Source organism: Misgurnus anguillicaudatus, chromosome 3, assembly GCF_027580225.2.
Source record: "Misgurnus anguillicaudatus chromosome 3, ASM2758022v2, whole genome shotgun sequence".
NCBI classification, from domain to species: domain Eukaryota; kingdom Metazoa; phylum Chordata; class Actinopteri; order Cypriniformes; family Cobitidae; genus Misgurnus; species Misgurnus anguillicaudatus.
Window position 1 is genome coordinate 14165473 of NC_073339.2, and position 27722 is coordinate 14193194.

A 27722-nucleotide genomic window follows, 5' to 3' on the forward strand; every position below is an offset into this window, starting at 1 on the left:
GTCAACACACCTTTGATATATACAAATCACCCTTTTTTTCCCCAGTCAGTTACTTTGAATCTAAAGAGACAAATCACGAGAGAATATTGCGATACTTTTGGCATACATGGTAATGACTTTGAACGGCGCAAGGTAGGTGAATGATCACTATTTAAATTATTTAAAACATTTTTATAGTTTATCATAGCCCGTTATGCACCTGTGAGTATATTCAGAATAGTCAGTTTGTTTTTCAATTTCTGATAAATCTTGTTATTTATATGTCTAGACAGTGCATCAGATATTGTAAAAAAATAAAACATATATTTCTTTGAAAATTAAAGAAAAAAGCTGCAAAGCAATTTTGTTTTAAAATATTATTATTTTAATAGTGTTTGGGCACCAAATGAAAGTCAGTTTAGTGTTACCAACATTTTTTTTAGTCATGTAGAGACTACATGAATACATTTTTTTTTTAATTCACATTAGACAATTAAGCAAACCTAATCAAGAAAACTTGATTATACATAAATATTGATATTAAAATAACTTTTTCATAATATTTATATTATAACAATAAAATGTAGATAAATATTATTTACATTTAAATTAATACACTTTTTAAAATAATTGTAAATGAATGCTAATCAACTTAAACATTACTTTTTTTAGCTTTAGACAACATTTCATAACTACATCTGATGAGATGCAGTCCTTATAAATCAGTGCTATAACAGCTGGAAAAGTGTATGCATATTACTGACAGTCAGAAGAAAAATTAATGATGCTTACAGGGATTCTATTATTATTAGCAGACAAATAAGCAACGTTTACAAAAATCAATTGTTCATTTCTTGTCTGTCTGCTCTAGTCAGTACTCATCTAATTTCCTATGTCTGGTTAACCTGGCACATCTCAGTATCACTTCCGTTAACTCGCAGTGAGTGGTGGTTATGTGATTTTCGGTTATGTTTCAAGCTTTGGCGGTTGTATGATGTTGAATTAGAATACGTTGTGTGTTGGTGGTGTTTGGGTTTGTCCATATCCCTCTGCTGGTTAATATTGTAACGACACCATTGAGCTAAAAACTTTAACAGTTATACAGTCTCATCTCAATGTCACAAAATGTCACAAAAAGTCAAAAAATGCACATCTGTTACTTGATGTCTATTTTGATTTTGCATTTGTGATTTGCATTTTGGCCGTTTTAAACACTTGTTGTTGAGCTTGCTGTTTTAGTTTGCTTAGTATGTATACGTTTTTTTGTTCTTATTCCAAAGGCATACACATTCATCCAGATGTTAAAGATTTAAATAAAAGTTTTGAGGTTTGTTGGTATCTATGATATCTTATCATATTATTAGTAATATTTATGAGCACTAGAAAGTCATGTTTGAAAAAGAGGTACAAAATAATTTCCTTTCAGCAAAACCCACTATTATAATGGATGTGTTAAATACAACACAATTAGTGTTAATTTAGTGCAAATTATTGTGTTATTATTATAACACATTTTAATTTACTTTAACACAAAACAACACACAATGACAAAAAAATTGTTAAATAGCATAACACAAAAAAATGTGTAAAAACATCCATTCTAAGAGTGCAGATTTTAATGGCCACTGACAGGTTTTGTGTATTTGTGTTGTTCTTACATGTTTATGTGCGCCCTCTGCAGGACAGGTAAAGCCATAAATGCTCAGACGTGGCTTGCTGGGAACACAAAAACTAAAATAAAAAGGGTTTTGTGCAATTTTTTTATTCTGCTGATTTCTAAGTTTTTCAGGAAAACATAGTTGTGCACTCGACCTGATTTGGCCAAGTGAAAGATGACCTCAACAAATTGTTTTGTAAATAAAACCTAAACCCACACCAAAGCCCAAGCCTTACCATAACTGAACGTTGATTTTATCCCATGTTCAACATAATGTTGCCCTGAGGACATCAACCACCTGGCAAAATAAGAGACGTAGTTGTGCAATGCCATAAAATTATAAACAATGTGTTATTCATAACAAAGGATCTAGCTGTATATAAATTTTATACATTTTGGTAGTCTGCAGAGCATGTGAGCGAACCAGAGCGGTGTGACGCTCCGCTAAATATTACCCTCTACTGTTTAAGCGCTCCACTCAGTCGCTCACTGCCCAAGCAAGCGCTCCGTTAACTTTCCGCTCACGCTTGCAAATAAACCAATTCCCGCTCAGATCCCGCTATAAAAAAATATTTAGTAAGCCTAGTTGTTTTCTGTACTGACCTTCTTGGATAATTGCATTTAATTAAAGTATTAGCTGAAAAATCGCAGTTATGTACAGTTGTGTATTGGCTATTAGACCTAGTTTAACTGATACGGAGCTCCGGATATAATTCAAATTAACAATTTGTTTCCACGACATCCACATGTTTTACTTATTACATTTATTATTACTTAAAATTGTAAATAAGTAATTACGAAATATTATAATAATTTGTTTCACGTTTTAGTAAAACTATAAGGAATGAACTGTTGAATCGTGGAAACAAATTCTTAATTTATGGCCATACATTAAACTAAATAAGAAAGTGAATTGTTAATCTTTGTCCATAATGTAAAGATAACTTCTAAATTAGTGGCCATGATTTTGCATTATCATGATCGGATTCGGGGCTCCATTAACACGAGAGTCTTACCTTACCTATTCATGTATTAATTTATTATTGAATGGTGTGTAATTAACTAGCTCACCTTTTGATGCACTACCATCACCTTTTGATACATGATTTCTGTCTATGTGCCGCTTCAGATTCCAGTTTGAATCTTTGCTAACCCTCACAGTCTCTTTCAATTTCTTCTCCCTGATCATTCTTAACTTTTATTTTAACTTTACATTTATATATAAGGCTGGTGGCTTCATTAAAACAATATTTGAACTCCATAACTTATTGCTAGCCGATTTTACAGATTCTCAAACTAGCAAATTACCAAAGAGCATTCTGGGATGAGCGAGCGGTGCTGAGCGCATTGAGCGAGCGGAGCGGAATTTTTGGAAATGCGCTCTGATGGAAATATTACCACAACGCTCCGCTCTCGCTCCGCACTGCTCACATGCTCTGGTAGTCTGCAGGACAAACAGCATAAGTAATGCAAATCTCATTTTTAAGGTAAAAGAAAATCAGTAACCATCAGTAAATCATCTTCTCATCATAATTTATTATGATCTTTAATTTTAGGAGGAGCTTCATTTCAAAATCTGATGGCAGAAGGGCAGCTCTGCTCTTCACATGTAAGTAAACTCTATAAACTCTTGGATTTAGTTGTTAAGTAAAGGTGAAACAAGGGCCATATTCTCTGTATATTCCCTGATATAATTCAACGCTGACTTTAATTTGATCTCGATAGGACATCCTGATATGATTGTAATATCTGAATTAAAATTACTGCTCATTTCTTTGTTTAATGAAAATGGCATAATGTACACTCTTACAAAAAAAGTGTTTTACAATGCCATAAAAAAGAACACTTAACATTCAAAAACTTTGTAGTGAAAAGGTTTTTTAGAATATAAATATGAAAGAAATGGTTCTTCAAACCTTTGACCGAATGGTTATTAAGAGGAGACAAAGATGATTCTTCCGTGGCATCACCATGAAGAACATTAAAGCACATTATTTTCTAAGTTTTTATTTTTATTTTTAATTGGCATTGTTTCTGTTTTATATATAAATATATAAGATATAAATATATCTTACCTGACTTTAAAATAGGTGAATAATAATTTTCCCAGATTCATCAGGGTACAGAACATCTAATCATTCAAATGTTATTTAAACATGATTCTAAGCATGTCTGAGCTGATAGTTTTACTGTTATTAAAACAACTCTTAAAAATAAGCTTAAAACAAAACAATACTGTACTGTGTAAAATTGTCAACAATTAAATACAGTTTATTTCAGTGATCCACAAAGAATGAGGTCCTAATCAAACAATAAACATAATATACATAATATACAGTATTATATTTTAATTTTAACGGAATCAAACTTTTTTGTTGTTGTTGACAGTATGCATATGGGGGAGTATTTTTGGAGGCTCATATGCACATTTTAGACCTAAGCCCAACTGTCCAAACTCAAACTCACAATCTAGACCCAATGGTGGACACTCAAGACATTGTCCAAATTCTGGTTCAACGGATAAACCTACTGAACCAACCACATTGCAGGTTCAAACCCAAACAATTAAACCAGCATATCCCCAAACAACAGCTGAACATTCCATAACTACTATGAAATCAGCAATCACGGATCCTTCCATAGCAAGTCCAGTTGTATCACTTCCAACAGCAGCTACAGCTCCAATCACAACACCATATGAAACAAAAAAAGCTTCCATTACCAAAGCGTCTAATCCAACCTCAGGTAAAGCTAAAGATACTTTAGTCAATACTATGACCACCACCACCACATCATCACCAATAGTGCAAGTCACAAACTCTACATCACAACATGAATCTAAATCAAAAGTCACTCATCATTCTACAACAATGACGGTCACCCCCGAAAGCTCAACTAACCATCCAACTTCACATAAAGGCATAAATCCAATTCCATCAGCCACATCTACATCTACAAAATCTACAACTACAAGACCAGAAGCTTCTACAGAGACATCTGTGACACCAACACACATGTCCACATCTTCAGCAACTACAACTACACCTCTGATTACTGCTCCAAGCTCAATTCAATCTGCAAAAATAACCACTAAAGATTCTACAACAGTGACTGTCTCCCTCGAAACCTCAACTAACCATCCAACCTCACATACAGGCAAACCAAACACATCAGCCAGACCTACATCACCAAATTTTACAACTACAAGACCAGAAGCTTCTACAGAGACATCTGTGACACCAACACAGATGTCCACATCTTCAGCAACTACACATCTGACTAATGCTCCAAGCTCAATTCCATCTGCAAAAATAACCACTAAAGATTCTACCACAATGAATGTCACCCCTGAAAACTCACATACAGGCACAAATCCAAATACATCAGCCACACCTACATCTCCAAAATCTACAACTACAAGACCAGAAGCTTCTACAGAGATAACAAAGCACTCCAACACTGCGCAAAAATCATCAGTACCTACATCAACTGTGAACCCAACAACCACGCTGAAATCCTCAGAAACCACAAATACACACTCAGCAATCACTAGTGCTCCATCTCATAAAGTAACAAATGTCAATTTGACAGTGACATCTGTGACACCAACACACATGTCCACATCTTCAGCAACTACATCTACACATCTGACTACTGCTCCAAGCTCAATTCAATATGCAAAAATAACCACTAAAGATTCTACAACAATGACTGTCAACCCTGAAAAGTCAACTAGCCATCCAACCTCACATACAGGCACAAATCCAAACACATCAGCCACACCTACATCTCCAAAATCTACAACTACAAGACCAGAAGCTTCTACAGAGATAACGATGCACTCCAACACTGCGCAAAAATCATCAGTACCTACATCAACTGTGAACCCAACAACCACGCTGAAATCCTCAGAAACCACAAATACACACTCAGCAATCACCACTGCTCCATCTCATAAAGTAACAAATGTCGATTTAACAGTGACATCTGTGACACCAAGACACATGTCCACATCTTCAGCAACTACATCTACACATCTGATAACTGCTCCAAGCTCAATTCCATCTGCAAAAATAACCACTAAAGATTCTACAACAATGACTGTCACTCCTGAAAACTCAACTAGCCATCCAACCTCACCTAAAGGTATGAATCCAAACCCACCGGTCACACCTCAACATAAGAAATCTACAACTACAAGACCAGAAGCTTCTACAATCATAACAATGAACTCCAACACTGTGCAAAAATCATCAGTACCTACATCAACTGTGACCCCCAAAACCACACTGAAATCCTTAGAAACCACAAATACACACTCAGCAATCACCACTGCTCCATCTCCTAAAATAACAAATGTCGATTCGACAGTGACATCTGTGACACCAACACACATATCCACATCTTCAGCAACTACATCTACACCTCTGACTACTGTTCCAAGCTCAATTCCATCTGCAAAAATGACCACTAAAGATTCTACAACAACGACGGTCACCCCTGAAAACTCAACTAGCCATCCAACCTCACATAAAGGCATGAATCCAAACCCACCGGTCACACCTCAACATAAGAAATCTACAACTACAAGACCAGAAGCTTCTACAATCATAACAATGAACTCCAACACTGTGCAAAAATCATCAGTACCTACATCAACTGTGACCCCAACAACCACACTGACATCCCCAGAAACCACAAATACACACTCGGCAATCACTACTGCTCCATCTATTATGCCAACTACTAAAGTGACCAATCACTATTTGACAGTGCCATCTATGACACCTACACACATGTCCAAATCTTCAGCAACTACACCTCTGACTATTGCTCCAAGCTCAATTCAATCTGCAAAAATAACCCCTAAAGATTCTACAACAGTGACTGTCACCCCAGAAACCTCAACTAACCATCCAACCTCACATAAACCAAACCCATCAGCCACACCTACTTCTCCAAAATCTACAAGACCAGAAGCTTCTACAATCATAACAATGAACTCCAACACTATGCAAAAATTATCAGTACATACATCATCTTTGACAACAACACTGAAATCTTCAGAAACCACAAATGCACACTCAGAACTGCTTACTTCATTAGGAATTACATCTGCATACCCAACAACCACACCATTACAAGAACCAGTCATTTTTCCTCAAACATCAAATGGAACATCACATCAAAATGATCAAACAAAGACATCAACTAAATCTCCAACCACAATGCATCCTTCTATCTCAACAACCAAAACTGCTACAGCAACAACATCTGTAACCCCCGCTCTACATTCCCCCAAAAAGACTACACGTCAAACGTTTTCTGCATCTCCAACCAAAAAGCCAATTGGAACCACTATATCTACCGCAATCAAGACTTCACCTCTACCTACTTACACAACAACAGCAATGCCCAAAAAGACAACTTTCTTAAACAAAACTCCAGTTCTAACCTCAAATCTACCTCCAGTAACTGTACCCAAAAGTACACCTAAAGTTACAGGTTCAGAAATGGTTACCTCATTAGGAACTACACATGCATATCCAAAAACCACACCATTACAAGAACCAGTCATTATTCCTCAAACATCAAATGGAACATCACATCAAAATGATCAAACAAAGACATCAACTAAATCTCCAACCACAATGCATCCTTCCATCTCAACAACCAAAACTGCTACAGCAACAACATCTGTAACCCCCGTTCTACATTCCCCCACAAAGCCTACACATCAAACTTTTTCTGCATCTCCAACCAAAAAGCCAATTGAAACCACCATATCTACCGTAATCAAGACTTCACCTCTACCTACTTACACAACAACTGCAATGCCCAAAAAGACAACTTTCTTAAACAAAACTCAAGTTCCAACCTCAAATCTACCTCCAGTAACTGTACCCAAAAGTACACCTAAAGTTACAGGTTCAGAAATGCTTACTTCATTAGGAACTACACATGCATATCCAACAACCACACCATTACAAGAACCAGTCATTATTCCTCAAACATCAAATGGAACATCACATCAAAATGATCAAACAAAGACATCAACTAAATCCCCAACCACAATGCATCCTTCCATCTCAACAACCAAAACTGCTACCGCAACAACATCTGCAACCCCAGTTCTACATTTACCCACACAGACTCCACATCAAACCTCTTCTGCATCTCCAACCACAAAGCCAATTGCAAAAACTACATCTGCAGCAATCAAGACAATGCATTCTTCCATATCAACAACCAAAACTGCTACAGCAAAAACATCTGTAACCCCAGTTCTGTCTTCAGCTACACAGACTGCACATCAAACATCTTCTGCATCTTCAACCACAAAAAACACTTCGACTGCAGTAACCAGCCCTACACCTTTTACCACATACACATCAACAACAATGCACAAAACAACATCATTCTCCAAAACATCTCCAGTTCTAACCTCAACTCTAGGAACAAAACCCAAAAGTACACCTAAAGGTACAGTGTTTACTTCATCAGGAGCTACATATACATATCTAACAACAAAAACATTACAAGAACCAGTCATAATCCCTCAAACATCAAATGAAACATCACATCCAAATATTCCAACATGCAAATGTGGGATAGCAGTGGTTACAAGCACACTGCGTTTCAACTCCTCGTCTCCAGTGCCCAGTCAGGATCTGGTCCTCAATGCTATCAGTGACCTCCAAAACTCCAGAGAGTCACAACTCATTGAATCAGTGAAGGTGTTAAACATCACGTATGAGAGTAAGTAGTATCATATATAATTTTGATAAAGTACCAAATATATGAAAATATAAAACACGCTGAAAAATATATATAAACAAATTTCCTTTGCAAACAGAAATCTCAGAAACCTCCTATGAGGTCAAATTAACATTTGCTGTGAGTAACATCACCATTCCCGTGGACAAGGAACAAACAAACAGCACCTTAAAAAATCTCCAGGATGTTGTCAATGTTGCGGTAAGCATTCACATAAACCAACAAAAAATTATGAGTGGAATGCAAGTCTTCTTCAGAATTTTATGGTTTGGTTTTATTCCCTGCAGGTGAACACTCTTCTGAATGAGCCTGGCAAAGCACCTCTGCAACCCAACTCCTCTAGTTTCCAGTAAGATTTAAATTAACTCTGATTTATGATGACAATTCTGTTTAATTCTAATGCAAGAGATTATAACATTTCAGAATCTTAAAAAAACATTGTTTGCTAAAATATTTTGGTAAATATTTGTTGTACACATGAACTGAAACTCTTTACAAATTTATTTTCTGCTCTTCTTTCAGGAGCACACCAAACCAAATTAATGGTTCTTTGAATTATATCATTCGAGATGGAGATGCCATACAACCAGTCAGCTTCCTACAAAAGCTCCAGTCACTCAAGGGTAAGTCAGATTTTGTCTTTTTTATTTTTAAAATGCTTAAATATCTTGAAGAAATCAATAAGCCACACAATAAAAAAAACTTTAATCAGACATTTCCATCTGCTTATGATTGCAGGATTGTCCACTACATCAGCATCACCACTGACAAGCAGCTTACCTGTGACATCTGTTAAGTTTGTGTAAGTGTTGATTTTCACTCTTATGAATTCACAAACAGTTAGAAAGTTGAATCTGTATTCTCAAACATTAAACTGGACTTAATGAAAGTGGTTACCTTTGCAGATCTAGTTCAGCAGTGGTTACAAGCACATTGCAGTTCAACTCCCCATCTTCAGTGCCCAGTAAGGATCTGGTCCTTAAAGCTATCAGTGATCTCCGAAACTCCAGAGAGTCACAACTCAATGAATCAGTGAAGCTGCTGAATGTGACCTACGAGAGTAAGTGTCATGAAATAGTTTTTTTTTTACCTTTGTAAAATGAAAGCATCACAGGTATGAAAAAAATAGTCAAAATCTCCAGAGAGAAAATAATTAATGTATTTTCCTTCATAAACAGAAATCTCTGAAACCTCCTATGAGGTCAAGTTAACATTTGCTGTGAGTAACGTCAGCATGCCAGTGGACATTAAACAAAGAAACAGCACCTTAACACATCTCCAGGATGTTGCTAATGTAGCGGTAAGCATTCACATTTAACCCAATGTACTGTAAAAGCTTTTGTTCATTGCATGTCTTCTTCAGAGTTGGATGAATGGTTTGGTTTTATTCCCTGCAGGTGAACACTCTTATGAATGAGCCTGGCAAAGCACCTCTGCAACCCAACTCCTCCAGTTTCCTGTAAGATTTAAATTAACTCTGATCTATGATGACAAATCTGTTTAATTCTCATGCAAGAGATTATAAAATGTCAGAAGGTTAAAACATCTGGAATAAACAATTGCTAAAATATTTTAGTAAAAGTTTATTGTAAAAATAAACTTTAGCTCCTTACAAATATATTTTCTGCTCTTCTTTCAGGAGCACACCAAACCAAATTAATGGCTCTTTGAATTATATCATCGGAGATGGAGATGCCATACAACCAGTCAGCTTCCTACAAAAGCTCCAGTCACTCAAGGGTAAGTAAGATTTTGTCTTTTTTTAATGGTTTAATATCTTGAAGCAGTGAAAAAAACACATGATTGAAACCCTTTTAATCAATCTGTTTAATCTACTTATGATCGCAGGATCGTCCACTACATCAGCATCACCACTGGCAACAAGCAGCTCACCTGTGACGTCTGTTAAATTTGTGTAAGTGTTGATTTTCACTTGAATTAATTCACAAACAGTTTGAAAGTTGAATCTGTATTCTCAAACATTGAACTGGATTTAATTAAAGTGGTTACCTTTGCAGATCTGGTTCAGCAGTGGTTACAAGCACACTGCAGTTCAACTCCTTATCTCCAGTGCCAAGTCAGGATCTGGTCCTCAAAGCTATCAGTGATCTCCGAAACTCCAGAGAGTCACAACTCAATGAATCAGTGAAGCTGCTGAATGTGACCTACGAGAGTAAGTGTCAACAAAAATTTTTTTTAAATGTTTGTAACATGAAAGCATCAAAAGTTTGGAAAAAAAATTCAAAATCTGCGGAGAGAAAATAATAAATGTCTATTTCTTTTTAAACAGAAATCTCTGAAACCTCCTATGAGATCAAATTAACATTTGCTGTGAGTAACGTCAGCATGCCTGTGGACATTAAACAAAGAAACAGCACCTTAACACATCTCCAGGATGTTGTCAATGTAGCGGTAAGCATTCACATTTAAACAAATGAAAGAGTGTTTGTCAACTGCAAGCCTTCTTCAGAGTTTGATGAATGGTTTGGTTTTATTCCCTGCAGGTGAACACTCTTCTGAATGAGCCTGGCAAAGCACCTCTGCAACCCAACTCCTCCAGTTTCCAGTAAGATTTAAATTAACTCTGATCTATGATGACAAATCTGTTTAATTCTCATGCAAGAGATTTTAAAATGTCAGAAGGTTAAAAGAACATATCTAAAAAACATTGTTTGCTAAAATATTTTAGTACATTTTTTTGTACAAATGAACTGAAGCTCTATATAAATGTATTTTCTGCTCTTCTTTCAGGAGCACACCAAACCAAATTAATGGCTCTTTAAATTATATCATCCGAGATGGAGATGCCATACAACCAGTCAGCTTCCTACAAAAGCTCCAGTCACTCAAGGGTAAGTCAGATTTTGTCATTTTTTTCACCATTTAAAATGCTTAAATATTTTGAAACAGTGAATCAACCACATAATCTAAACCGGTTTGATAAAATTGTTTCATCTGCTTATGATCACAGGATCGTCCACTACATCAGCATCACCACTGACAAGCAGCTCACCTGTGACATCTGTTAAGTTTGTGTAAGTGTTGATTTTCACTTGAATTAAGCCACAAACAGTTAAAAAATTTGAATCTGTATTCTCAAACATTGAACTGGACTTAATGAAAGTGGTTACCTTTGCAGATCTGGTTCAGCAGTGGTTACAAGCACATTGCAGTTCAACTCCCCATCTTCAGTGCCCAGTAAGGATCTGGTCCTCAAAGCTATCAGTGATCTCCGAAACTCCAGAGAGTCACAACTCAATGAATCAGTGAAGCTGCTGAATGTGACCTACGAGAGTAAGTGTCATCAAATAGGTTTTTTTTACTTTTGTAAAATGAAAGCATCACAGGTATGAAAAAAATAGTCAAAATCTCCAGAGAGAAAATAATTAATGTATTTTCCTTCATAAACAGAAATCTCTGAAAACTCCTACGAGGTCAAATTAACATTTGCTGTGAGTAACGTCAGCATGCCAGTGGACATTAAACAAAGAAACAGCACCTTGACACATCTCCAGGATGTTGTCAATGTGGCGGTAAGCATTCACATTTAACCCAATGTACTGTAAAAGCTTTTGTTCATTGCATGTCTTCTTCAGAGTTTGATGAATGGTTTGATTTTATTCCCTGCAGGTGAACACTCTTCTGAATGAGCCTGGCAAAGCACCTCTGCAACCCAACTCCTCCAGTTTCCTGTAAGATTTAAATTAACTCTGATCTATGATGACAAATCTGTTTAATTCTCATGCAAGAGATTATAAAATGTCAGAAGGTTCAAACATCTGGAATAAACAATTGCTAAAATATTTTAGTAAAAGTTTATTGTAAAAATAAACTTTAGCTCCTTACAAATATATTTTCTGCTCTTCTTTCAGGAACACACCAAACCAAATTAATGGCTCTTTGAATTATATCATCGGAGATGGAGATGCCATACAACCAGTCAGCTTCCTACAAAAGCTCCAGTCACTCAAGGGTAAGTAAGATTTTGTCTTTTTTTAATGGTTTAATATCTTGAAGCAGTGAAAAAAACACATGATTGAAACCCTTTTAATCAATCTGTTTAATCTACTTATGATCGCAGGATCGTCCACTACATCAGCATCACCACTGGCAACAAGCAGCTCACCTGTGACGTCTGTTAAATTTGTGTAAGTGTTGATTTTCACTTGAATTAATTCACAAACAGTTTGAAAGTTGAATCTGTATTCTCAAACATTGAACTGGATTTAATTAAAGTGGTTACCTTTGCAGATCTGGTTCAGCAGTGGTTACAAGCACATTGCAGTTCAACTCCTTATCTCCAGTGCCAAGTCAGGATCTGGTCCTCAAAGCTATCAGTGATCTCCGAAACTCCAGAGAGTCACAACTCAATGAATCAGTGAAGCTGCTGAATGTGACATACGAGAGTAAGTGTCAACAAAAATTTTTTTTAAATGTTTGTAACATGAAAGCATCAAAAGTTTGGAAAAAAAATTCAAAATCTGCGGAGAGAAAATAATAAATGTCTATTTCTTTTTAAACAGAAATCTCTGAAACCTCCTATGAGATCAAATTAACATTTGCTGTGAGTAACGTCAGCATGCCTGTGGACATTAAACAAAGAAACAGCACCTTAACACATCTCCAGGATGTTGTCAATGTAGCGGTAAGCATTCACATTTAAACAAATGAAAGAGTGTTTGTCAACTGCAAGCCTTCTTCAGAGTTTGATGAATGGTTTGGTTTTATTCCCTGCAGGTGAACACTCTTCTGAATGAGCCTGGCAAAGCACCTCTGCAACCCAACTCCTCCAGTTTCCAGTAAGATTTAAATTAACTCTGATCTATGATGACAAATCTGTTTAATTCTCATGCAAGAGATTTTAAAATGTCAGAAGGTTAAAAGAACATATCTAAAAAACATTGTTTGCTAAAATATTTTAGTACATTTTTTTGTACAAATGAACTGAAGCTCTATATAAATGTATTTTCTGCTCTTCTTTCAGGAGCACCCCAAACCAAATTAATGGCTCTTTAAATTATATCATCCGAGATGGAGATGCCATACAACCAGTCAGCTTCCTACAAAAGCTCCAGTCACTCAAGGGTAAGTCAGATTTTGTCATTTTTTTCACCATTTAAAATGCTTAAATATTTTGAAACAGTGAATCAACCACATAATCTAAACCGGTTTGATAAAATTGTTTCATCTGCTTATGATCACAGGATCGTCCACTACATCAGCATCACCACTGACAAGCAGCTCACCTGTGACATCTGTTAAGTTTGTGTAAGTGTTGATTTTCACTTGAATTAAGCCACAAACAGTTAAAAAATTTGAATCTGTATTCTCAAACATTGAACTGGACTTAATGAAAGTGGTTACCTTTGCAGATCTGGTTCAGCAGTGGTTACAAGCACATTGCAGTTCAACTCCCCATCTTCAGTGCCCAGTAAGGATCTGGTCCTTAAAGCTATCAGTGATCTCCGAAACTCCAGAGAGTCACAACTCAATGAATCAGTGAAGCTGCTGAATGTGACCTACGAGAGTAAGTGTCATCAAATAGGTTTTTTTTACTTTTGTAAAATGAAAGCATCACAGGTATGAAAAAAATAGTCAAAATCTCCAGAGAGAAAATAATTAATGTATTTTCCTTCATAAACAGAAATCTCTGAAACCTCCTATGAGATCAAATTAACATTTGCTGTGAGTAACGTCAGCATGCCAGTGGACATTAAACAAAGAAACAGCACCTTAACACATCTCCAGGATGTTGTCAATGTAGCGGTAAGCATTCACATTTAACCCAATGTACTGTAAAAGCTTTTGTTCATTGCATGTCTTCTTCAGAGTTTGATGAATGGTTTGATTTTATTCCCTGCAGGTGAACACTCTTCTGAATGAGCCTGGCAAAGCACCTCTGCAACCCAACTCCTCCAGTTTCCTGTAAGATTTAAATTAACTCTGATCTATGATGACAAATCTGTTTAATTCTCATGCAAGAGATTATAAAATGTCAGAAGGTTCAAACATCTGGAATAAACAATTGCTAAAATATTTTAGTAAAAGTTTATTGTAAAAATAAACTTTAGCTCCTTACAAATATATTTTCTGCTCTTCTTTCAGGAACACACCAAACCAAATTAATGGCTCTTTGAATTATATCATCGGAGATGGAGATGCCATACAACCAGTCAGCTTCCTACAAAAGCTCCAGTCACTCAAGGGTAAGTAAGATTTTGTCTTTTTTTAATGGTTTAATATCTTGAAGCAGTGAAAAAACCACATGATTGAAACCCTTTTAATCAATCTGTTTAATCTACTTATGATCGCAGGATCGTCCACTACATCAGCATCACCACTGGCAACAAGCCACTCACCTGTGACGTATGTAAAGTTTGTCTAAGTGTTGATTTTCACTCTTATGAATTCACAAACAGTTAAACATTGAACTGGACTTATTGAAAGTGGTTACCTTTGCAGATCTGGTTCAGCAGTGGTTACAAGCACATTGCAGTTCAACTCCTCATCTCCAGTGCCCAGTCAGGATCTGGTCCTCAAAGCTATCAGTGATCTCAGAAACTCCAGAGAGTCACAACTCAATGAATCAGTGAAGCTGCTGAATGTGACCTACGAGAGTAAGTGTCATCAAATTAGTTTTAAAGGTTTTGTAACATGAAAGGATCAAACCTATGAGAAAATATTTAAAAATCTGCTGGGAGAAAATTATGACTATATTTTCCTTTTCAAACAGAAATCTCTGAAAACTCCTACGAGGTCAAATTAACATTTGCTGTAAGTAACGTCAGCATGCCAGTGGATATTAAACAAAGAAACAGCACCTTAAAACATCTCGAGGATGTTGTCAATGTAGCGGTAAGCATTCACATTTAACCCAATGTAAGAGTGTTTGTCCACTGAAAGTCTTATTCAGACTTTTGATGAATGGTTTGATTTTATTCCCTGCAGGTGAACACTCTTCTGAATGAGCCTGGCAAAGCGTCTCTGCAACCCAACTCCTCCAGTTTCCTGTAAGATTTAATTTAATTCTGGTCTCTCATGCAAGAGATTACAATATTTCAGAATCATTTCAGAATCTTAAAACAACATATTTAAAAAATATGTTTGCAAAAATATTTTAGTAAATGTTTTTTTTTGTACACATGAACTGAAGCACTTTATAAATGTTTTTTTCCTGGTCTTCTTTCAGGGAAACACCAAACCAAATTAATGGCTCTTTAAATTATATCATCCGAGATGGAGATGCCATACAACCAGTCAGCTTCCTACAAAAGCTCCAGTCACTCAAGGGTAAGTCAGATTTTGTCTTATTTTTTAATGGTTAAATATCTTGAAACAGTAAATAAACCACATGATCGAATCCCTTTTAATTATATTGTTTCATCTGCTTATGATTGCAGGATCATCCACTACATCAGCATCACCACTGACAACAAGCAGCTCGCCTGTGACGTATGTAAAGTTTGTCTAAGTGTTGATTTTCACTCTTATGATTTCGCAAACAGTTTAAAAAAGTTGAATCTGTATTCTCAAACATTGAACTGGACTTAATGAAAGTGGTTACCTTTGCAGATCTGGTTCAGCAGTGGTTACAAGCACATTGCAGTTCAACTCCTCATCTCCAGTGCCCAGTAAGGATCTGGTCCTCAAAGCTATCAGTGATCTCAGAAACTCCAGAGAGTCACAACTCAATGAATCAGTGAAGCTGCTGAATGTGACCTATGAGAGTAAGTGTCATCAAATTAGTTTTAAAGGTTTTGTAACATGAACGCGTCAAACCTGTGAGAAAATAAAAAAAAAACTTGGTAAGGGAAAATAATAAATGTATATTTCTTTTTAAACAGAAATCTCTGAAAACTCCTACAAGGTTCAATTAACATTTGCTGTGAGTAACGTCAGCATGCCAGTGGACATTAAACAAAGAAACAGCACCTTTACACATCTCCAGGATGTTGCTAATGTAGCGGTAAGCATTCACATTTAACCCATTGAAAGAGTGTTTGTCCACCACAAGTCTTCTTCAGAGTTTGATAAATGGTTTGGTTTTATTCCCTGCAGGTGAACACTCTTCTGTAAGTGCCTGGCAAAGCAACTTTGCAACCCAACTCCTCCAGTTTCCAGTAAGATTTAAATTGACTGCTGTCTAAAAACAATTTAGCAAAAATGTCTTTGTAAAAATATAACAACATTGAAGGAAATGTAACAAAATGCATTAAAATAGTATAGAAACATAGTGACAAAAGTTTTTCATACACATGAACTGAAACTCTTTACAAATGTATTTTCTGCTCTTCTTACAGGAGCACACCAAACCAAATTAATGGCTCTTTGAATTATATCATCCGAGATGGAGATGCCATACAACCAGTCAGCTTCCTACAAAAGCTCCAGTCACTCAAGGGTAAGTCAAACCTTGTCTATTTTTTATGGTTACAAATCTTGAAGCAGCGGATAAACCACATAATAGAAACCATTTTAATCACTCTGTTTCATCTGCTTATGATCGCAGGATCAGCCACTACATCAGCATCACCACTGACAACAAGCAGCTCACCTGTGACGTATGTAAAGTTTGTCTAAGTGTTTATTTTCACTCTTATAAATTCACAAACAGTTAAAAAGTCGAATCCGTATTCTCAAACATTGAACTGCATTAAATGAAAGTGGTTACCTTTTGCAGATCTGGTTCAGCAGTGGTTACAAGCACACTGCAGTTTAACTCCTCATCTCCAGTGCCCAGTAAGGATCTGGTCCTCAAAGCTATCAGTGATCTCAGAAACTCCAGAGAATCACAACTCAACGAATCAGTGAAGCTGCTGAATGTGACCTACGAGAGTAAGTGTCATCAAATTGTTTTTTTTAAACGTTTTGTAACATGAAAGCATCAAAGGTATGAAAAAATAGTAAAAACCTGCCAAAAGAAAATAACAAATGTATATTTCTTTTTAAACAGAAATCTCTGAAACCTCCTATGAGGTCAAATTTACATTTGCTGTGAGTAACGTCAGCATGCCTGTGGACATTAAACAAAGAAACAGCACCATTATACATCTCCAGGATGTTGTCAATGTAGCGGTAAGCATTCATATTTAACCCAATGTAAGAGTGTTTGTCCACTGCAAGTCTTCTTCAGAGTTTGATGAATGGTTTGATTTTATTCCCTGCAGGTGAACACTCTTCTGAATGAGCCTGGCAAAGCACCTCTGCAACCCAACTCCTCCAGTTTCCAGTAAGATTTAAATTGACTGCTGTCTAAATAATTTAGCAAAAATATCTTTGTAAAAATATCACAACATTAAAGGAAATTAAACAAAATGCATTAAAATAGTGTAGAAACATACTGACAAAAGTTTTTCATACACATGAACCTTAGCTTTATACAAATGTATTTTCTGCTCTTCTTTCAGGAGCACACAAAACCAAATAAATGGCTCTTTAAATTATATCATCCGAGATGGAGATGCCATACAACCAGTCAGCTTCCTACAAAAGCTCCAGTCACTCAAGGGTAAGTCAGTCAGACTTTGTCTATTTTTTAATGGTTAAAAATTTTGAAGCAGCGAATAAACCACATAATAGAAACCATTTTAATCAATCTGTTTCATCTGCTTATGATCGCAGGATCGTCCACTACATCAGCATCACCACTGGCAACAAGCAGCTCACCTGTGATGTATGTAAAGTTTGTCAACTTGTTGATTTTCACTTTTATGAATTCACAAATATTTAAAAAAGTTGAATCTTTATTCTCAAACATTGAACTGGACTTAATGAAAGTGGTTACCTTTGCAGATCTGGTTCAGCAGTGGTTACAAGCACACTGCAGTTTAACTCCTCATCTCCAGTGCCCAGTAAGGATCTGGTCCTCAAAGCTATCAGTGATCTCAGAAACTCCAGAGAGTCACAACTCAACGAATCAGTGAAGCTGCTGAATGTGACCTACGAGAGTAAGTGTCAACAAATTAGTTTTAAAGGTTTTGTAACACGAAAGCGTCACACCTGAGAGAAAATATAAAAAATTGGTAAGAGAAAATAATAAATGTATATTCTTTTTAATCAGAAATCTCTGAAAACTCCTACGAGGTCAAATTAACATTTGCTGTGAGTAACGTCAGCATGCCAGTGGACATTAAACAAAGAAACAGCACCTTTACACATCTCCAGGATGTTGTCAATGTAGCGGTAAGCATTCACATTTAATCCATTGAAAGAGTGTTTGTCAACTGCATGTCTTCTTCAAAGTTTGATGAATGGTTTGGTTTTATTCCCTGCAGGTGAACACTCTTCTGAATGAGCCTGGCAAAGTGTCTCTGCAACCCAACTCCTCCAGTTTCCTGTAAGATTTAAAATGACTGCTGTCTAAAAACATTTTAGCAAAAATGTCTTTGTAAAAATATCACAACATTGAAGGAAATTAAACAAAATGAATTAAAATATAGTAGAAACAAACTGACAAAAGTTTTCATACACATGAACTTTAGCTTCATACAAATTTATTTTCTGCTCTTCTTTCAGGAGCACACAAAACCAAATAAATGGCTCTTTGAATTATATCATCCGCGATGGAGATGCCATACAACCAATCAGCTTCTTACAAAAGCTCCAGTCACTCAAGGGTAAGTCAGACTTTGTCTATTTTTTTAATTGTTAAAAATCTTGAAGCAGCGAATAAACCACATAATAGAAACCATTTTAATCAATCTGTTTCATCTGCTTATGATCGCAGGATCGTCCACTACATCAGCATCACCACTGGCAACAAGCAGCTCACCTGTGACGTATGTAAAGTTTTTCAACGTGTTGATTTTCACTTTTATGAATTCACAAATATTTTAAAAAGTTGAATCTTTATTCTCAAACATTTAACTGGACTTAATGAAAGTGGTTACCTTTGCAGATCTGGTTCAGCAGTGGTTACAAGCACACTGCAGTTCAACTCCTCATCTCCAGTGCCAAGTAAGGATCTGGTCCTCAAAGCTATCAGTGATCTCAGAAACTCCAGAGAGTCAAAACTCAATGAATCAGTAAAGCTGCTGAATGTGACCTATGAGAGTAAGAGTCATCAAATTGTTTTTTTTAAACGTTTTGTAAAATGAAAGCATGAAAAGTATGAAAAAATAGTAAAAACTTGCCAAAAGAAAATAACAAATGTATATTTCTTTTTAAACAGAAATCTCTGAAACCTCCTATGAGGTCAAATTTACATTTGCTGTGAGTAACGTCAGCATGCCTGTGGACATTAAACAAAGAAACAGCACCATTATACATCTCCAGGATGTTGTCAATGTAGCGGTAAGCATTCATATTTAACCCAATGTAAGAGCTTTTGTCCACTTCAAATCTTCTTCAGAGTTTGATGAATGGTTTGATTTTATTCCCTGCAGGTGAACACTCTTCTAAATGAGCCTGGCAAAGCGTCTCTGCAACCCAACTCTTCCAGTTTCGAGTAAGATTTAAAATGACTGCTGTCTAAATACAATTTAGCAAAAATGTCTATGTACAAATATTACAACATTGAAGGAAATTAAACAAAATGCATTAAAATAGTATAGAAACATAGTGACAAAAGTTTTTCATACACATGAACTTTAGCTTCTTACAAATGTATTTTCTGCTCTTCTTTCAGGAGCACACCAAACCATATTAATGGCTCTTTGAATTATATCATCCGAGATGGAGATGCCATACAACCAGTCAGCTTCCTACAAAAGCTCCAGTCACTCAAGGGTAAGTCAGATTTCACCTTTTACCATCTTATCACTATTCAAATGCTTACATTTCTTCAAGCATTAAATAAACCACATGATAGAAACCCTTTTAATTATATTGTTTCACCTGCTTATGATCGCAGGATCGTCCACTACATCAGCATCACCACAGGCAACAAGCAGCTCACCTGTGACGTATGTAAAGTTTGTCAACATGTTGATTTTCACTCTTACGAATTCACAAATATTTAAAATAGTTGAATCTGTATTCTCAAACATTGAACTGGACTTAATGAAAGTGGTTACCTTTGCAGATCTGGTTCAGCAGTGGTTACAAGCACACTGCAGTTCAACTCCTCATCTCCAGTGCCCAGTAAGGATCTGGTCCTCAAAGCTATCAGTGATCTCAGAAACTCCAGAGAGTCACAACTCAACGAATCAGTGAAGCTGCTGAATGTGACCTATGAGAGTAAGTGTCATCAAATTAGTTTTTAAAAGTTTTGTAACATAAAAGCATTAAACCTATGTGAAAATATAAAAAAATTTGGTTAGAGAAAATAATAAATGTATATTTCTTTTTAAACAGAAATCTCTGAAAACTCCTACGAGATCAAATTAACATTTGCCGTGAGTAATGTCAGCATGCCAATGGACATTAAACAAAAAAACAGCACCTTTACACATCTCCAGGATGTTGTCAATGTAGCGGTAAGCATTCATATTTAACCCAATGAATGAACGAGCGTCTGTCCACTGCAAATCTTCTTCAAAGTTTGATGAATGGTTTGGTTTTATTCCCTGCAGGTGAACACTCTTCTGAATGAGCCTGGCAAAGCACCTCTGCAACCCAACTCCTCCAGTTTCCTGTAAGATTTAAAATGACTGCTGTCTAAAAACATTTTAGCAAAAATGTCTTTGTAAAAATATCACAACATTGAAGGAAATTAAACAAAATGAATTAAAATATAGTAGAAACAAACTGACAAAAGTTTTCATACACATGAACTTTAGCTTCATACAAATTTATTTTCTGCTCTTCTTTCAGGAGCACACCAAACCATATTAATGGCTCTTTGAATTATATCATCCGCGATGGAGATGCCATACTACCAGTCAGCTTCCTACAAAAGCTTCAGTCACTCAAGGGTAAGTCAGACTTTGTCTATTTTTTTAATGGTTAAAAATCTTGAAGCAGCGAATAAACCACATAATAGAAACCATTTTAATCACTCTGTTTCATCTGCTTATGATCGCAGGATCGTCCACTACATCAGCATCACCACTGGCAACAAGCAGCTCACCTGTGACGTATGTAAAGTTTTTCAACGTGTTGATTTTCACTTTTATGAATTCACAAATATTTAAAAAAGTTGAATCTTTATTCTCAAACATTGAACTGGACTTAATGAAAGTGGTTACCTTTGCAGATCTGGTTCAGCAGTGGTTACAAGCACACTGCAGTTCAACTCCTCATCTCCAGTACCAAGTAAGGATCTGGTCCTCAAAGCTATCAGTGATCTCAGAAACTCCAGAGAATCACAACTCAATGAATCAGTAAAGCTGCTGAATGTGACCTATGAGAGTAAGTGTCATCAAATTAGTTTTTAAAAGTTTTGTAACCTATGTGAAAATATAAAAAAATTTGGTTAGAGAAAATAATAAATGTATATTTCTTTTTAAACAGAAATCTCTGAAAACTCCTACGAGATCAAATTAACATTTGCTGTGAGTAATGTCAGCATGCCAGTGGACATTAAACAAAAAAACAGCACCTTTACACATCTCCAGGATGTTGTCAATGTAGCGGTAAGCATTCATATTTAACCCAATGAACGAGCGTCTGTCCACTGCAAATCTTCTTCAAAGTTTGATGAATGGTTTGGTTTTATTCCCTGCAGGTGAACACTCTTCTGAATGAGCCTGGCAAAGCACCTCTGCAACCCAACTCCTCCAGTTTCCTGTAAGATTTAAATTGACTGCTGTCTAAAAAACAATTTAGCAAAAATGTCTTTGTAAAAATATCACAATATTGAAGGAAATTAAACAAAATGCATAAAGATTTTTTTAAACATACTAATAAAAGTTTTTCATACACATGAACTTTAGTTTCTTACAAATGTATTTTCTGCTCTTCTTTCAGGGAAACGCCAAACCAAATTAATGGCTCTTTGAATTATATCATCCGAGATGTAGATGCCATACAACCAGTCAGCTTCCTACAAAAGCTTCAGTCACTCAAGGGTAAGTTAGATTTCATCATATTTTACCATTTACTAAACCACATGATCAAAACCCCTTTAATCAATCTGTTTCATCTGCTTATGATTGCAGGATCATCCACTACATCAGCATCACCACTGGCAACAAGCAGCTCACCTGTGACGTATGTTAAGTTTGTCCAAGTGTTTATTTTTACTCTTATGAAATAAAAAACAGTTTAAAAAGTTGAATCCGTACTCTCCAACATTGAACTGGACTTAATAAAAGTGGTTACCTTTGCAGATCTGGTTCAGCAGTGGTTACAAGCACACTGCAGTTCAACTCCTCATCTCCAGTGCCCAGTAAGGATCTGGTCCTCAAAGCTATCAGTGATCTCAGACACTCCAGAGAGTCACAACTCAATGAATCAGTGAAGCTGCTGAATGTAACCTACGAGAGTAAGTGTCAACAAATAGTTTATTTTTACTTTTATAAAATGAAAGCATCAAAGGTATGAAAAAATAATGAAAATCTGCTGACAGAAATTAATAAATGTTTTTTCCTTTTGAAACAGAAATCTCTGAAACCTGCTATGAGGTCCAGTTAACATTTGCTGTAAGTAACGTCAGCATGCCTGTGGACATTAAACAAAGAAACAACACCATTATACATCTCCAGGATGTTGTCAATGTAGCGGTAAGCATTCATATTTAACCCAATGTAAGAGTGTTTGTCCACCGCAAGTCTTCTTCAGAGTTTGATGAATGGTTTGGTTTTATTCCCTGCAGGTGAACACTCTTCTGAATGAGCCTGGCAAAGCGTCTCTGCAACCCAACTCCTCCAGTTTCCTGTAAGATTTAGAAGTAACTCTGATCTATGATGATAAATCTGTTTAATTCTCATGCAAGAGATTATAAAATGTCAGAAGGTTAAAACATCTGGAAAAAAACATGTTTGCTAAAATATTTTAGTTAAGGTTTCTGATACACATATACTTTAGCTCCTTACAAATGTATTTTCTGCTGTTCTTTCAGGAGCACACCAAACCAAATTAATGGCTCTTTAAATTATATCATCCGAGATGGAGATGCCATACAACCAGTCAGCTTCCTACAAAAGCTTCAGTCACTCAAGGGTAAGTCAGATTCACAATCTTATCTCTATTCAAATTGCTTAAATATCTTCAAGCACTAAATAAACCAAATGTTCCAAACCCTTTTAATTATATTGTTTCATCTGCTTATGATCGTAGGATCGTCCACTACATCAGCATCACCACTGACAACAAGCAGCTCACCTGTGAAGTATGTAAAGTTTGTCCAAGTGTTGATTTTCACTCTTATAAATTCACAAGCAGTTAAAAAGTTGAATCCTTATTCTCAAACATTGAACTGGACTTAATGAAAGTGGTTACCTTTGCAGATCTGGTTCAGCAGTGGTTACAAGCACACTGCAGTTCAACTCATCATCTCCAGTGCCAAGTCGGGATCTAGTCCTCAAGGCTATCAGTGATCTCCGAAACTCCAGAGAGTCACAACTCAATGAATCAGTGAAGCTGTTGAATGTGACCTATGAGAGTGAGTGTCATCAAATTAGTTTTCAAAAGTTTTATAACATATGAAAGCATCAAAAATATGAACAAAATTGTCAAAATCTCCTGGGAGAAAATAATAAATGTATATTTCTTTTTAAACAGAAATCTCTGAAAACTCCTACAAGGTTCAATTAACATTCGCTGTGAGTAACGTCAGCATGCCTGTGGACATTAAACAAAGAAACAGCACTTTTACACATCTCCAGGATGTTGTCAATGTAGCGGTAAGCATTCATATTTAACCCAATGTAAGAGTGTTTGTCCACTGAAAGTCTTATTCAGACTTTTGATGAATGGTTTGGTTTTATTCCCTGCAGGTGAACACTCTTCTGAATGAGCCTGGCAAAGTGTCTCTGCAACCCAACTCCTCCAGTTTCCAGTAAGATTTAATTAAATTCTGGTCTCTCATGCAAGAGATTATAACATTTCAGAATCTTAAAACAACATATCTAAAAACATGTTTAAATATTTTTGGTACACATGAACTGAAACTCTTTACAGATGTATTTTCTGCTATTCTTTCAGGAGCACACCCAACCAAATTAATGGCTTATTGAATTATATAATCCAAGATGGAGATGCCATCCAACCAGTCAGCTTCCTACAAAAGTTCCAGTCACTCAAGGGTAAGTCAGTCTTTATCATCTTTTCACCATTTAAAATGCTTAAATATATTGAATCAGTGAATAAACCACATGATCAAAACCCCTTTAATCAAATTGTTTCATCTGCTTATGGTCGCAGGATCATCCACTACATCAGCATCACCACTGACAACAAGCAGCTCACCTGTAAATTTTGTGTAAGTGTTGATTTTTGACTCTCTTCTAACTTTTCAAACAGTCAAAGAGTTCTTATTATATCCCGAAACATAATGATAATTTTATGAAATGGTATTTTTCATAGACTTGGGTCAGCAGTGGTTACAAGCACACTGCAGTTCAACTCTTTATCTCCAGTGCCCAGTCAAGATTTAGTCTACAAAGCTATCAGTGATCTCCGAAGCTCCAGAGAGTCAAAACTCAATGAACCAGTGAAGCTGGTTAATGTCAGTTATACAAGTAAGAATTTTTATTTTGAGTTTAAAGGGTTTCACAATATTAAAGTGGTAACTTTTTCCAAATGCTTGCATACAATTAAAACTGGCTCTACGTGTCTGTCTATACAAAAACTTCAGAAACCTCCTATGCAGTTCTTTTGACATTTGTTCTGAGTAACATCAGCATGCCAGAAAAACCTGAGCTCAGAAACAACACATTCCAGCTAGTGCAAGATATTACAAATAATGCGGTAAGCATTCACATTTTTCCATGTGAAAAAGTTTGGGTCTACTGCAAATCTTCCCCAAAGTTTAATAAATAATTTGATTTTCACCTGCAGCTGAACACTCTCCTGAATGAGCCTGGCAACGCCATTTTAAAACCCAATTCCTTAAACTTCTCGTAAGTGTTAGAATAACCTCCACTGATTATCATTATATTTATTTATACATAATTTGTCTTTGTTGCATGTCTTAATTAAACATGTACACAATAACATTTAACTACAGTTATTAGAAAATACAAAACTTACAAATCATTCACTAATTTGGTTTCAGGAGCACACAAAACCAGATTGTGGGCAATATGGAATATGACTTCCAGACTGAAGATACCATAAAACCCATCAGTTTCCTCAATAATCTTCAATTACCTCCTGGTATGTCTAAATTGTTCATTCAAATACTTTTTTCATTAAATGTTAAGCATATTGTTTTAAGCATCTTGCTTTACAATCATCAAATACTGCAACTGAAAGCATGATTCTTGCATTAATCATTATGGTATGTTGCAGGCCTAACAACAACCAACACGCCGATGACAAACACAACTTCGTAAGACCAATGATTCAGCTTTAAATGTTCAATTTTTATAAGAGACAATTGATTTACCTAATTATTTATTTAATTTTTTGTTTGTTTTTTATATCTTTTGCAGGCTGGGAGATGTAATTATTTACATTAGACTGGTGTTTATCACGGTGAAAAGTGCTCCAAATGAGAGTACTGTTCTACAGTTAGCTTACTCTCTATTAGCTGCACGTCTCAGAACCAAACGAGATGTTCAACAACTGAATGATCCTGTGAGCTTTGTGGATGTCACCTATCAGAGTGAGTTCTCTTCTTTTGTTCCTTGTTACTGTCAGGTTTTAGCCTCTTATTTGTTGGAAATGTAACATTTAAATGCAATAGTATTATAAATAAATGAATAAAGTTGTTAAATATTGAACCATATGTGGACCTGTAATGGGCTTTAATAGCCTTTATCACTAAAAAAATTATATTGTTTCAGATTTCTATATTTAGTGACTGGATAACGAATAATTAATTTTTATTATATTTTCCCTAAGGAATATCTGATAAAGTCTTTGCCCTCAATTTTGGATATATAATCAACAATGTGACAATTACTCAGAACCCGGTGCTGAAGAATCAAACACTCGGTTTAGTTCAGAAATCTATAAATAAACTGGTAGGATTGAGATTTTTTTATTTCATTGTTAATAAAAAATAAATTAATGTCCAATACAAAAATTGTTCTTTAAGCACATGATTTTGAAACTGTATTTATTGCTTTATTTTCAGCTAAATGAGATCCTAAGTTCCCCAACAGCTACTCCTTATCAGTTCAAACAAGCCAATTTCACGTAAGTCTTGATACAGAACCTTATTTTATGAGAATTATGCATTATTGTTTATTCACCCACATCAAATCCCATTACATTTTCTGTTAAATGCATTTTCTGTGAAATACAAAAGGAGTGTCGATGTTGTAGTAAAGCACAAATTTAATAAAGTTGCCAAAAATTATAAAAGTACCATAAATGTTTTACATGTATTCAGGTCTATTAAAAAATCAGAAACATCAGTGTAGGTTTTTGTTTGTATGTGGTTCTAATTCTACGAATTTTCTCCCTCTACAGGGGTAATTCCACTGTGATCCGGGCTGATGTAGAGTATGTTTTCTCAGACAATGAGATTACTGCACCCAGCCCCTTTATTAAAGAACTCATTCTCAAAGTAAATGGTAGCATCACGTCTGCACCTGCTACAACCACCTTTTACCCAACAGTGGTGGCCACAACTGGGCGAAACAACAGCACTAGTGCAGCATGGGTTGTGGCTATAATTGTTCCCTGTGCTATAGCCATCATGCTTATACCTTGCTGGATTCTCCTTTGTGTAAGTCTCATAATGATAGTATGTAAAGTATTATAACAATGTAATAATTATTGAACAATTAAGCATTGCTTATGCCTTTTTAGATGTTGTTGATGTTGCGTTTCCAATTCCAGTACACAACATTCACTCTCACATTCTCCTTATCCTTAGTGTTTGCTCTGTGGTTGCTGTGCAGCAGTGAGAAGACGCTGGGATAGGCGGCGGTCATACAACATTCGCTACTATATTCACAACCTCTAAAAAATCAAATATATAAAAAATGTATTGCATTGAAACAATATTCTGTCCTGTGTTGCTGGGCATACAGGATGTCTAGAGAACTGTGATTAATGTGATGTTTTTACTACTGAAGGATTTATTTATTTGATAATTATGTGTCATGTAATATTATGTAAATTAATTATTGTATATAATTATTAATAATATAATTATAATAACAGTAACAAATTATGTAAACATTACTGTTGATCTTGTTTTCCAAATTTAATTTATTTGAAAGTAAATGTTTTATTTTTGGGGGACAAATTTAGAATGTGTTTATAATAACTTATTTATTCACACTTTAAGCACTTTATCTACATAAAACAT

General features: G+C 35.7%; 1 protein-coding gene across 50 annotated transcripts; it reads left to right on the forward strand.

The window, feature by feature from the left end:
• On the forward strand, positions 1-27722 carry LOC129444235 (uncharacterized). Of its 50 annotated transcripts, none has more exons than XM_073862034.1 (82): positions 1-132; positions 3193-3245; positions 4025-8395; positions 8493-8614; positions 8701-8762; positions 8936-9036; positions 9152-9215; positions 9319-9473; positions 9592-9713; positions 9811-9872; positions 10053-10153; positions 10262-10328; positions 10432-10586; positions 10704-10825; positions 10918-10979; positions 11165-11265; positions 11385-11448; positions 11553-11707; positions 11825-11946; positions 12044-12105; positions 12286-12386; positions 12495-12561; positions 12665-12819; positions 12937-13058; positions 13151-13212; positions 13398-13498; positions 13618-13681; positions 13786-13940; positions 14058-14179; positions 14277-14338; positions 14519-14619; positions 14728-14779; positions 14876-15030; positions 15147-15268; positions 15362-15423; positions 15603-15703; positions 15814-15865; positions 15986-16140; positions 16258-16379; positions 17581-17642; positions 17821-17921; positions 18035-18086; positions 18206-18360; positions 18474-18595; positions 18688-18749; positions 18929-19029; positions 19140-19191; positions 19311-19465; positions 19584-19705; positions 19798-19859; positions 20040-20140; positions 20265-20316; positions 20436-20590; positions 20708-20829; positions 20926-20987; positions 21167-21267; positions 21378-21429; positions 21549-21703; positions 21806-21927; positions 22020-22081; positions 22262-22362; positions 22453-22504; positions 22624-22778; positions 22895-23016; positions 23109-23170; positions 23355-23455; positions 23573-23624; positions 23743-23897; positions 24017-24138; positions 24232-24293; positions 24440-24540; positions 24659-24716; positions 24821-24968; positions 25076-25204; positions 25295-25356; positions 25512-25612; positions 25748-25787; positions 25891-26063; positions 26303-26424; positions 26538-26599; positions 26876-27134; positions 27285-27722. In XM_073862034.1, the coding sequence occupies exons 1-82, from the start codon at positions 107-109 to the stop codon at positions 27372-27374; spliced, it is 12441 nt and encodes a 4146-aa protein (XP_073718135.1). In that variant the 5' UTR covers positions 1-106; the 3' UTR covers positions 27375-27722. The 50 variants fall into 50 exon arrangements, with proteins under 50 accessions (XP_073718135.1, XP_073718132.1, XP_073718129.1 ...); XM_073862031.1 differs by lacking the exon at positions 16258-16379 and adding an exon at positions 17367-17488; XM_073862028.1 differs by lacking the exons at positions 15603-15703; positions 15814-15865; positions 15986-16140; positions 16258-16379 and adding exons at positions 16714-16814; positions 16923-16974; positions 17094-17248; positions 17367-17488.

Bases quoted from the DNA above. Each gene is read 5' to 3' on its own strand.
- LOC129444235 (XM_073862034.1), top strand. From the start codon at position 107: ATGGTAATGACTTTGAACGGCGCAAG. The intron at 9,873-10,052 runs GTAAGATTTAAA...CTCTTCTTTCAG, and splicing joins CCCAACTCCTCCAGTTTCCT to GAGCACACCAAACCAAATTA. The intron at 21,704-21,805 runs GTAAGTGTCATC...CTTTTTAAACAG, and splicing joins GCTGAATGTGACCTATGAGA to AAATCTCTGAAAACTCCTAC.